Source organism: Apostichopus japonicus, chromosome 19, assembly GCF_037975245.1.
Source record: "Apostichopus japonicus isolate 1M-3 chromosome 19, ASM3797524v1, whole genome shotgun sequence".
Taxonomy (NCBI): Eukaryota; Metazoa; Echinodermata; class Holothuroidea; order Aspidochirotida; family Stichopodidae; genus Apostichopus; species Apostichopus japonicus.
Window position 1 is genome coordinate 14,575,563 of NC_092579.1, and position 13,995 is coordinate 14,589,557.

Here is a 13,995-nt window from a genome sequence, read left to right on the forward strand (position 1 = left end):
ACAATCACAACATACGTGATTTGAATCTACAATGCATTAAGTACCAAACGTTTGTATATCTAAAGGGCAGTAGATTAGGGAGAGGATTAACAAGGTAATCCGGTTAAAAAGATTGAAGGTCAAAAGATTAGTCCCTCTGTAAACCCGGAGTGCTTACTGTTCATTTGTTACCTATGTTTGTTAACTGATATAGTTAAGATGACATGATGCGGGAAGATTCGATGACCACGGAAGCATCTATGTATATAGTATTGACAAATGTTGCAATTGAAATTGTATCCTACCACATAATACAAAAAACCTAATGTTATAGTAATCTTTCTACTTCATTGTTGAACCAGGAACCGAATTTCATAAACGTCAACCCATATTATCCTGTTAGTTGAATGTTGTTCTTTTTCCCCTTTTTTTAAGCCGGGTCTGCCTTCGCTATAGGAGCAAGGATATGGCCACATAAGATAGAACAGAAGGATGTAAGCTATATCAGCAAATTTGTAAGAAAAAACGATTTTCATTTGTATGGAGTAAACGTGTACGATTATTGTCACTATATTCCATTTGTTTCATTACTAATATATTGTAACAACTGACAGATTGATTTAACTACTTCTGTGTGTACTCAAGGATCCAGAGGCCCGCCAAACGTAGGGCCTGGAGCTTGTGGTTTTCATCGTTTCCAGTATCAACTTCACATCAGCATGATGTATAGACGTGGGTGGGTAAATTATAGTCAGTATTGGAGAGCACCAATCATTCCTATTTTTTTTTAGTTTTGTTGATCGATAAGAAAACATGGCAAGAGCGCGGCATCCTTATCTCTTCAGTGACTCAATTACAACATGTTGTAGGTTCATTCTGTGCACTGTTTATTACAACAGGGTAAATTACTGGATTGAAAGATTAAAGACAACTATAACGTATGATGCATCTGTCAACAAGATGTTTGATTAGTAAACAGGTACAAGTGTAAACAGTAACCAGTAGAGCAATGCAATGCTCTGGATTACTAATGCGAATCAATCTGTCAAATCGGTGGTTATTTATATTACACCGGAGATTTGATGATACTATTCCTAGGTTTGTACAAAGTACATGGATAGTATTATCACAACTATGATTCTTTATAGGGAGCCTAACGTATGTTTGAGCTAGAAACTGAGCATTTAAAAATCGTTGCAGCTAGACTATATAGATATGACTATGTGCTCGTACAAATAAGCTATTATATATGAAATTGTCACACAGAGATTCAAAATTATCTAGTAATGAAAATTACCTCGGCGGTACGAACAATCGAAGACCGCGATATTGACGGTAACAAAGCCAGAAGAAGATTTAGAAGTTAGGTCTTTCATTAATTTTACTGTCCGTGAAATATCATTTATACAATAACTGTTGGTCAGTATAACCGGCTAAATTTTGCATGAAACCTATAACATGTACTTGAATGTCGATGAAACACATACAGAGCTAGAAATGCATCAAAGTTTAAAAGACTAAAACGCAGCGAAGAGGAAAATACTTAACGACCCTGAAAAGTTCAAAGATTGATGGCGCTTCTAGTTTTCGTACCGTCAGACTGCACCGTAAATATCGAAATGCAACAGAAGTTTATACTTATTGTGTACAAATGTATAGGTGCAACATACTGTATGTAGTTTTTAAAGCTATTATTTTCTTTTATGTTTTGTAATCAACCTTACAATACCCCTTCGTGATGCTCTTGCATACATTGCCTTTACTGTCCGTAACGTTTAGGACATAGGCGTACGGGACCATTTCAGTTTGGGGGGGCAGAACTTTTTGTGCCCGAAAGTTCCTGTGACACTATCTAAGCGGAGCGCCACCATCGGTTGGCGCGTAGCGTACAAGAAAATTTTGGGCACACAATGCCTCTCAGATTGCCGGAAACGGCACTTCTGAGGCCTTGCAAGTTGCATCTAAACATTTTTTATTTTATAATCTCACGTTTTAGAAATTTACACTTCCCCAAAAATTTGGTATATTAGAAGAAGAAAAAATGGTAACATCACTTTGAAGGGGAAAAATGGGACAGTATATTTTTTAAGCTCCTATTTAGTTACCTTATTTATTATTTTAACACAGTACTCAGCTACCTCCAGAGAAACATACATTGTTCAACGACACGTAAGTGGGATAATGTCGCTGTGTCGGGTGAGACTGCAATTTGTCTCACAAAAAAGTATAAAATATAACAAAGAATATGATAAACCCGTACTTCTATGCTTGTAGGCACCCCCCCCCCCCCACCATCCATGAAAAAGAAAATGTTTCTTCTATATACACTCATGTTGGGGATATCCAGGTCAAGGGCGGCGGAAGCACTTTTAATCTGGGGGGCACCTACATTAAAGGGCACTTTGCAGAAATTCGATTGGACTGATGCAGCCCTATATTTAGTACCCTTTATAACTCTTATTGTATTATCTTATTTGTGTATACACATCACTCCATCAACGCCTCCCCCCCCCAAAGGAAAATATGCATACTAGCACTGCAATATCCAATACGCAAATTGGGAAACAAGGAACAAGTTTTCTCTTGAGACAAAATGAGGTGAAATCATGCTAGTTGCTAATGTAGGAATCTTCCGAATTAGACTGGTTTTTTTTCTTGTTAATATCTTAACAAAATTTCCATTCGAAATAGTTTTAAGTTTGACCCACAGAAATTCATTAAAAGTCACGGGCTTAGCCAGGATTTGCAAAGTTGTATGCACGACTATCTGAGCGGAGCGCCACCATCGGTTGGCGCGGAGCGTACTATAAAAAGTTTTGGTTTTACAAACCCCTCAGATGGCCGGAAACGGCCCTTCCCGAGTGTTCATTATGGTTCCCTGGCCTCTTGCTAATTTGAGGCACCTCAATTTTTATATAGAAAAAAGGCACATTTTTAACCTGAGGAAAAGTGGGGGGGCACGTGCCCCTGTGCCCCCGGTTCCGCCGCCCTTGGTCCAGGTAAACAATTGACTAGTTAGAAAAAATTGATCTTGCAAAAAGCGTGGTAGCCCAGATGAACTGCGCTTACGGTGGTGTTACACGGAAATATTCGGGCATAATGATGCTGAATAAAGAAAATCATGGAATTGTCGGGCAAAAATTTGAAAAAGATTCGGGCAAGCTACTGCATATTTATATTCCAGATGACAAGAAATTCGGGCAGCCTAAAAAAAAATATATATATATATATATATATATTTTATTTTTCTCCTCTTAGGCTGCCCGAATTTTTCAGGACTTTTGCCCGAATTTCTTGTCCTCTGGAAATTTGGGGGGGCAATCTGCCCCCCTGCCCCCCCGCCTCGTACGCCTATGGTTTAGGAATACTTAGACTCACTCTCATGTTCTAAAAGAAATATGGCGTATAGTTTTACAGAGAGAATAAGAGAATGTTTAACACGTCATTTTCTGGAGGGAATTGCAAATTGTAAATAAAAGTATAGTGACTTGGATTTTCAACAGTCTCTCCTGTCGCAGTATATGACCCTACCTGGCAAAATCAGTGACGTAAAACACTGAACAAGTAATCAGGGTTTCATGGAGAAAGATGTGATCATATATTTAGTCGAAAAGTTACACATTCGTACATAGTTTACATAATTTAATCGAGTACAAATCACTTACAAGTTTAACTTAAAATATCCAAATCGTTGATCAATCTTTTAATATCTCATAAATATTTCTGTTGCGCTTACATATGTCTAACATGTTAATATTTCACACAATAAAATATAATCAAACTGAACTTTTCTCCAATCCACATCAATTTTACACTATTATCAATTTTGCGAACAATAGATAAAGTAATATTTAGCACTAATTATTAGAGGTATGGTATTATATGTCTCGTAGTAACTGTATCTACCGCCGAAGACAGCGTGACGTCACTAGTGGTAACCTTAGTAACGGTTAAATATTGTGCGTCGTAGTCGTACATCGATCCTACATACGTACGTTGACATGTGATTGACAAGGAAGTTTTCCATTGCGTTCAAAACGCGTCTTGTCATGATTCTAACGCATGATATCACGCACGTGCGTGGTATGGTTCATGTTCATGTCAAGTGACACAAGAAGAAACAGATAATGCGCCCATTGCATACCAACAGAATCGCCTTTCAATTTTTATTTGCAATGAATTATTTACTTAACTTGATTATTCAACTTTAGACGCCACCATAGTAAACATGACGTCACTATCGGAAGCCTTAGTAACGACTACACCATGCACGTGACAGTTATCTATCCTACGTTGACATAGGATTGATAAGGAATTTTCAGGCACTGTACAATCCATTAAATTGCGACTTGCAGTGCTGTAGTGCCCGAGTCCTGGCTACAATACATTTTTCTTCGAACAGTTGAACTTGTCTCGGATTCGGACTCATTTGGACTCTCCTAGCTGGATCTAGATTCCAGCTTCAAACCGCAGTATTTCATGAATTTGGCTTAGGCGTCTCACAAACGACTTACTGTAGTTCTGTTTACAATGCATGAATGTGCAGGTGAAACAATGGTTCAGTGAAAATGTATTGTCATATTGCGTGTATTCTAACGATCAATCAAAGTTATTAACTACTTTAGTAAGTATAACTAATATGTACACCACGTAGCCCATACCGTAATAACATAAGACGGATAACTTCACTTTAATCATACACAGCAAATACTGCACGGTTGGAACGATCCAACAACAGTGTGCTGCTTCACGGTATACATCATAAACCGCAAACCGAATATCGAATACCCTATACAGCCTACACAGCAGTAGTGCACGAATGGAACCATCCAACAACAGTTTGCTACTTTCAAAGTATACAGCATAAACCGCAAACCGAATACCCCACACAGCATTACTGCACGGTAGGAACGATCCAACAACCGCAGAGTGTGCTGCTTCATAGTATACAACATAAACGGCAAACAGATGACAGAATTCATATACAGCATACATAACAGTTCTGCACTGTTGGAAAGATCCAACAACAGAGTGTGCTGCTTCACGGTAAACACCATAAACCGCATACCTAATACCCTATACAGCATACACAACATACGACATAATTTGATTTTAATGAGTAAATGTTGAACTTGTTTACATTGACTGTGATTATAAAAACGATTATATATGTAATAAATAATGATATCAAAATCTAAGATAGAAAAATATCCCGTTAGAAATGACCATGTATAACTTACATTACCAAAATGATCATAAATTGGATGCAATTTGAAGCATGTTAAATTACAAATGAAAACTTAACAGTAATCCTAAATATGAGACCAACGACAAAAATACAAGATCAATTAAAATTACACCACAAGACTTGTACAAATCAGTTGTACTTGTAAAATGTAATTAAAATTAACTAATACATGATATAATAGGGTATTCCCATCTACCCGACCACCAAATCTAAGAACTGTATAATAATCATAACTATACATGAAATGAAACTATAATGAAGATATTTTTAGACATTGCTTTTCTTTCATTCTTTAAGATGCTACGTTTTATTCAGACACGGTAACGATATTTGTAAACTATTTACATTATATAATATCAACAAATTTCCCTTTGTATTGTAAGAGGAAATTCAAATGATAGAAGTGAAAACCAAAAATTTAATTCAAAGTAAACTGCAAAAGATGAAATTCCATAATTTGACTAACTCAGAAATTAATCATAATATTACCTCAATTCTAATATATACCGCACGTTATATTTCTAGACTAGATACAACGGGCTGAAATATAAATAAATACCTCGGTTATCATTCTTGCTAAGAGACCCCTCGGAAGGAAATGTAAATTTAAAGCAAACATATCTTGATGTAAAACAAACATCACTCTTTGCAATGCCAAAGTAACTACAACTGCCAAGTTTTAGCAAAATTTTGATCACCAGTTTGGGGAAATCATAATAATTCAATGGATCTAAAAGAGCACGCGTCGTAAACAGAAGGTACTCATAAGTTCGTGGGGCTCTTCTCATATTTATTCCAATGTGCTTTAGTCAGTTGTATGACTAAGCATGGGTCTAAGACTTTCGCATAAAATATGCCATGCCAGTAACGTTGCGTCTATATAACAGTCGCCTTCACTGGAGCAGTGGCCGGTCGGACTAACACGCAATATGCTGCCTTCAGTTTAATTACTTGACTTATCACTGAATAACCAATGAAGTTTTCGAGCAACAAATTTGAATGGAAAGTATATAGACTCATGCATGTAAAATCTTAGTGTAAATTCTGATCTTTATGGTAGAAAGTATGCTCTTGGAGGGAGGTACCGCAAATAATGTTGTCGCACAACAACAAAGTAGCTACAGGTTATTTTCTTTCTCTTAGACAAAACATATTAGGTTGCAAACACTACGAGGCTCATTAATTTATATACAAGATCATCAACTTGTTTTAAACAAGTCTACCCACACAACTGTCACCAGAACATTCTTCTTCCAGAGGATATACATCGGGTATGACACTCATGTCTGTAGTAACTGTGAAATGTGTTCCATTCGGTGCAGGAAAAACAATCTAGAAATAAAAATACAAATCAAATATAATATAATATAATCATGATGATAATGATGTATTTCAGACTGTCAATTATCTAGGGGAAACCAATGGAGCTGTTACAGAGCTCTCTGAGCAAGCTTGGTTCATTGATTTTCCTTTAAAGCTATATTTTGAAAATATTACAGACACGGAGACATTGAGGACGTGGGTACGAACGTATTTGTGTATATACAGTGATAAGGACACATCGTTTATCCTTTCCTAACTAATCGACAAGCCCTATTCCCTGGACGCCATGTCATGTCCAACCGGACAAGTAGAGATAAATTATCCTGGTGAAATAGCGAAAAAATCTTACCTCAATGAAAATTCCAACCCATCCATTCGTAGGCTTTGCAAGCGTGGTCTCAAATTCAACTCCCTACAATGAAAAACAAAGAAACTGTGAGTTTAACTATATAGTTCTTTGCTTTTTATGCAACGTGCTATTCCTGACTGTTTAACAAATATAAAAATGATTCTTCCCATTTGTTAAAATTAGTTCATTAAAGAATGACTTTGGGCACTGTGTGTTATAAAATACTGCTGACAGTCCAAGTTGCATTTCAAGACCACTTTTATTTTATTTATTTATTTATTATTATTATTACTTGGGGGCCAAAAGCTAAGTACCTGAGGGTCATCAATTAGAGTGGCTTGACTGCTATTCTAACTCACGGAATATTATGTCAGCTCCTCAGAAAATATTGGTTGAATATAAAGTACTTTTATGGCCTCAAATATCATGTTTATAAAGCATTACAAACTTGAAAAGAACAAATGGTGTTTAATGTTATCCAGGGTTGCCTTTTGTTGATAGGACGCTGAAAAAAACATGATTTGGTTGAGTTATTAGAATTTATAAAACACTAGGCTAACATTAACATTTACGCCTGCAGCTGACGTCATCATCAATTTAGCCTTAGAGGACCATATTAGTTTTAGCATTCTATAAAGCTAAATATCTTGAAAGATATACTATCGCTCACTTTTTCTTACTTTTCTTTCTTTTCATTTTTCTCTTCTTCTTAGACTTAGACATCTCAAGACTAAACTTATGCCTAAAGTCGTCATTTAACAACTGCATGAAACATTAAGCAGTAAATCATGATAAAACACATAAATGTAGAGGAAATTGTCCATAGCAACATGTTCGCATCCACCGATCTGTGCGTACTTGGCTGCACAGTGTAATTCAGTTGAGAGTACGCGCTGATAAGTACTGATATGTATGGAACGCGAAAAGGCAACACATTTGATGATAACCTTATCAGTAACGCCGTAGTAAAACTTGACAACCGATACGTAGAAACGTCGTAGTAAAATTAACAAGAACGGCCCGATTAGCGACAACGTGCAAAATGTTATTTGTGACGCAAATATCGTTTTCGCGTTCCATAGATAAGGCTTGTATAGAAGTAGTTGGGTTAGAAACTTAACAGCTGCAGTGGTAGAGACTTCAGTAGGATAACCTGTTCAATATGATGTAGTATGATATATTATGCTCACCGGATCATCGGTTTTAGTTTTCTGGAATAAGACTGACTGTGGTATACTTTCTGACATGTTTACACTTTTTGCAATCCTGAGTCGAAAATCACGTCTGGAAAGAAAATCATTTCATAGAAAGAAAACAAGAATCTTCATAAAAGCATTAGGACTTTGGACAAAACAAATCATCATTAAATTAAAAAAAAATATATTGTTGACAAAAAGACAAATACTTAACTTTGAAGAGAGTCGTTATGCAAATGTCGAAATAGCCAACACATACATACTTGATTATATGTCTAGCACGAGTTATAGAATAGGGTGAAACGAGAGGCTTAGGAAAAACATCTGGGGATATTTTGAATGGGTCTTTCTCTCTTCAATTAACAAACTTTTGTATGGAATATTTAAATTTCTCAATCCTTTGAACTTTCTATAATTAATGTTTCTTAACTAGATCACGCACTGATATTCTGTTCATTCATACTTAGTAAAGATACCTAAATCCTATTGGTCCATTCAGGTCAGCTGACCGTGCATGGTTAATCCTGTGAGTAACGCACGGTAAAATTACGGGGCATCACTTTAATAAATCTTTGGTTATATGTAACCAAAAATGTTTTGTTTTATGATTTTTCCCCCACACAAATGGTAGTGTATGAATGAACGGGGTTAATCAACGGTCTAGCGTGCGTTACTCACAGGATTAATGCACTCCGGGTGTTAATGCTATCGCTGGATGCACTCGGGCTCTGCCCTCGTGCATCGCTTGCATTATCCCCCGATCGTGCATTAATCCTGTGAGTAACGCACGCTAGACCGTTGATTAACCCCTTATTCAATCCAATCCGTGGTTCGTTAAATGCGTTCTGTCTAATTGAACATAAATTTATGCATCCTCTCCTTGGTACAGACTTCACTGTGCTTAGTGTATACCACTTACCTCGCGTCAGTAGGTGTATCAGCGACCCATTTGGTAAATGACAACGGTCTTAAGTTAGTCTTGATGGACACGGTCACGGCAAGGTCGGTCTAATTAAATGTAAAATATTTGAAGTTAAAATAAACAACACCTCTAACAGATATTCTTCCTATATAACTTCATTTCATATCTGTAACGTTGTGCAGTCATTTCACCACTTGATCACTAACCATGTGTTTATTTCGTTTTATTGCTGTCACAGCTTAACAGTCATAAAAGTCTGACCTTACCAAAATAAATAAAAAAGTCCGCTATTTGTTCAGTTTTACCAAATTGTTAAATTAATCTATATTAATTTAATAATCAGACTTTTTTTCCATTTTAGTCATTATCGTATTCAATTCCATACCTCTGTTAAATTCCATCTGACATCGGGTAGCGGCCACTTCTATAAAAAGCAAAAAAAAAATACTTAGTTCATAGCAAATAATGTTTATTTACTTTGGGTTTGTATATATTCAAATCAATGCACCGAAGGACGCACATAAGAACTACAATTCCTACACGTCTAAACGATGATGAATATTCAACAGCCAGCCTACATAATAATGATTATATTGAGGTGGAACGGATGAATGTTTCGTCTCACTATATGACCAAACTGATTTTCGTTCTTTGAGTTTGTTCTAAATTTTTAGTTTTTGAATAATTTCTTAATTTTTAAGAAGCTTTTCCATTTATCATTTTTATGACGGCCAGCAACATCGCATAATGTCTGTGGAATAAAGGGCCACTCACAGCAGGGAGTTTTAAAATAACCTGTTCACAGCAGCTTTGACATGAACTGTGAAAATGACATCATATTTAATTAATGGTAGGACATATATCATCATCACACTATGACATTTACTGATAGTATTTAGGCCTACATATATACACTGTATATTTCTCTATACTGGACCAGACCGTTCAAAAAGATTGTAGGTATAAACTGTTCTGTTTATATGATAATTGCATGCATGAAAATGCAGGTCTTTATTTAACATACTGCTAAATAGCAAACTCCAAGATTTAAGAAATAAGAAATTATCAAAATAATGATAAAGAAGTATCGTGAAATGAATCAAAGATCACTTGTGTTCAAATTAACTTCAACAGGCTCAAATTGTATTTTTTTTTTTATGGTTTCTAATACTAAGTGTATTTTCACTCTAATGCTACATATTTCAATTTCGGGAACAATTTGGAGGGCAAAGACCTCATGAGAATTAATTTTGAAACATTGTAGTGAACTTTTATTGCACTCATATTTTGGAGGTAATATTTATCACCTTTACGATAGGATACAACGGTTTATTGAACCTGTCTCGATACACATCTTACGATTTTTTTTAAATGTTATCTTACCTCTTCCACTGAGAGTATAAATCCTGTGAAATCATTAACCATGCGATTCCAACTTCCTAAGAGAGAATTATCGGTGTTTGGATAAATTCTGTGATAAAATACAAGACAAGAAGAGAGCAAATTTACAAGTTAATTCTAATACATCTTTTATGAGTAGTAACAACTGTTATACTTCATCCAATGCACTCATCCAATGCACTCACCCAATGCACTCATCTAATGCACTCATCTAATGCACACATCCAATTCACTAATCCAATGCACGCATCTAATGCACTCATCTAATGCACACATCCAATTCACTCATCCAATGCACTCATCTAATGCACTCATCTAATGCACACATCCAATTCACTCATCCAATGCACTCATCTAATGCACTCATCTAATGCACACATCCAATTCACTCATCCAATGCACTCATTTAATGCACACATCCAATGCACTCATCCAATGCACTCATCTAATGCACTCATCTAATGCACACATCCAATTCACTCATCCAATGCACTCATCTAATGCACTCATCTAATGCACACATCCAATTCACTCATCCAATGCACTCATCCAATGCACTCATCCAATGCACACATCCAATTCACTCATCCAATGCACTCATCTAATGCACTCATCTAATGCACATATCCAATTCACTCATCCAATGCACTCATCTAATGCACTCATCTAATGCACACATCCAATTCACTCATCCAATGCACTCATTTAATGCACACATCCAATGCACTCATCTAATTCACTCATCCAATGCACTCATCTAATGCACTCATCCAATGCACACATCCAATGCACTCATCCAATGCACTCATCCAATGCACTCATCTAATGCACACATCCAATGCACTCATCCAATACACTCATCCAATGCACTCATCCAATGCACTCATCCAATGCACTCATCCAATGCACTCATCTAATGCACTCATCTAATGCACACATCCAATTCACTCATCCAATGCACTCATCTAATGCACACATCCAATTCACTCATCCAATGCACTCATCTAATGCACTCATCTAATGCACACATCCAATTCACTCATCCAATGCACTCATTTAATGCACACATCCAATGCACTCATCCAATGCACTCATCTAATGCACTCATCTAATGCACACATCCAATTCACTCATCCAATGCACTCATCTAATGCACTCATCTAATGCACACATCCAATTCACTCATCCAATGCACTCATTCAATGCACTCATCCAATGCACACATCCAATTCACTCATCCAATGCACTCATCTAATGCACTCATCTAATGCACATATCCAATTCACTCATCCAATGCACTCATCTAATGCACTCATCTAATGCACACATCCAATTCACTCATCCAATGCACTCATTTAATGCACACATCCAATGCACTCATCTAATTCACTCATCCAATGCACTCATCTAATGCACTCATCTAATGCACACATCCAATGCACTCATCCAATGCACTCATCCAATGCACTCATCTAATGCACACATCCAATGCACACATCCAATACACTCATCCAATGCACTCATCCAATGCACTCATCCAATGCACACATCCAATACACTCATCCAATGCACTCATCTAATGCACTCATCCAATGCAATCATCCAATGCACTCATCTAATGCACTCATCTAATGCACTCATCCAATTCACTCATCTTATGCACTCATCTAATGCACACATCCAATACACTCATCCAATGCACTCATTCAATGCAATTAGCCAACCCTAAATTGAGTATTATTTATTTATGTTCTAACAATACAAACACGGATTTATAGCTACAAGTCGGAACAACTTTCTTGATTTAACAAGATCTATTCGACAATTGTTTTTACTCTTTATTTTAATAAATTGTATTTACTTTTTCTTTTAATAAATTGTATTTACTTACCTTAAAAAAACTGGTTCTTTCATTGATTGGTAGAAGTACTTAGTGCAATCAGGCATGTACTGTTCATCGTTACTTGATAGAACAATATATTTCGGCATCGTTAAAAATTTGTTATATGCTTCATTGATTTGGGAAAAAGAAAACAGAATAAATATAAGATTAAGTTCATTAAGTATTTCAGGTTTATACATAACAGAAGAAGGAACTTAAACAATAACACGAAACAGGGTTTCTGAAGGGAGCACGTGTTTACCACGTCATACAACACTGGCGAACCTTTCAAGAACTCTTAACTTTCAATTGTTTTATTTGTTTTATCTCTTAGATCAGTTCAATGCATGAGTGGTTTTCTCAACTTCGCAAAAACATCATGGAGGAGCTATATAGGATACGTTAAATCTTTTAACGAAATTTATCCAGAATTACAATGAAATTTGAATCCAAGTTATAAAAAAGTTACTCATACCCAAAGGTTCCAATACGCTGAGTATAGACTCCCTTGTTGGTTCATCAATATAGTGTGTAATGTTCTGTTCCCAGTACGGTGATATTCCCCAAGAATAACCACCCAAAGATCTCTGCTGGTGTTTAAGATTCTGCAAATCATAATATAGAATTAAATAATTGTATTTTGGTTATCAGTGGTATAACCAAATTTAACACGATTAAATCATTGTTAACTGTTAACTTTCATGGATAAGCTGATTCACCAGATTGATTTCCAGACTTATCAAAGAAATACAAAACTTACGATAATGCAATCATTTCTTCTACTACGTATATATATATATATATATATATATATATATATATATATATATATATATATCCAGTATAACATATAGCTCTCTCAGCGAGCCTATGTAATATATTGGTTGCAAGTGAGATAAATATATAATCCATAAGCAATATTCCGATAATATAATATATATATATAATTTATAGTTAAAATTCATGTTTGTATTTTCAAGCTATACGTTGCAATTTTTTTGCTGGTATTCCTTAACGTTTTTTTTATGGCATCACCAGTCACGTGACTACAAGTGCGACATTATATCAATTTACACTTACTTTTACGAAGTTTAAATTTCCGTAAACCAACGGAGCTATACCGACTATACGGTCGTCGACCGCTGCAGTCAACCACGTGACCCAACCTCTCTGCGAAAGGAGAAAAAATGCACCATATTAAGTTTAAAGAGATGGCATACATTGAAATTAACAATGAAATATGAAGAGGCAGATGAAAGGTAAATCCATTCTATATCAAATGCAGTATGCCCTGGGAGATACAGCACATTGTCACTATATGGTAGTAGTAATGAAAACAGTTGAAAATATACATATGGTATACAGGAAAACCTCGGTGGAATATTAAATGTATAGGCTACACAACATTGTAAAACACCTTAATGCAAACCTAGGTTAGGCTTTCATTTGCAAGTTTAAAAGGAAACATTAACAATTGATTCTGTTTTCTTAGTATGACCGTTTTTAATCCATTCGATAGAATGCATTTACTTTTAGTTTTACATCCTTTTGAAAGAAACTGTTATGAATTCTACTTCGTTTTCTTCGTTTCAAAAGTCATGAAAATATTCATTTCTGTTAAGGAAGTAACGACTATGCTATCACATTTTTCCTGCATATGGCTTTGAAATTGCTCTGACTTCGTTGTATCTCGCT

The 13,995-nt window shown here is 35.8% G+C and overlaps 1 protein-coding gene across 1 annotated transcript in view; it reads right to left on the reverse strand.

The window, feature by feature from the left end:
• Window positions 1-3,606: 3,606 nt before the first annotated feature.
• Window positions 3,607-13,995, reverse strand: part of LOC139960358 (autocrine proliferation repressor protein A-like) — a 33,712-nt gene continuing 23,323 nt past the window's right edge. Inside the window, exons 7-15 of the mRNA XM_071958671.1 lie at window positions 13,381-13,470; window positions 12,776-12,905; window positions 12,310-12,427; window positions 10,401-10,488; window positions 9,403-9,441; window positions 9,015-9,103; window positions 8,090-8,183; window positions 6,900-6,962; window positions 3,607-6,559 (exon numbers count right to left, since the gene is read on the reverse strand). Of these exons, the coding sequence (XP_071814772.1) occupies window positions 6,437-6,559; window positions 6,900-6,962; window positions 8,090-8,183; window positions 9,015-9,103; window positions 9,403-9,441; window positions 10,401-10,488; window positions 12,310-12,427; window positions 12,776-12,905; window positions 13,381-13,470 (834 nt within the window). The 3' untranslated portion in view covers window positions 3,607-6,436. The remainder of the gene's footprint in view (window positions 6,560-6,899; window positions 6,963-8,089; window positions 8,184-9,014; window positions 9,104-9,402; window positions 9,442-10,400; window positions 10,489-12,309; window positions 12,428-12,775; window positions 12,906-13,380; window positions 13,471-13,995) is intronic.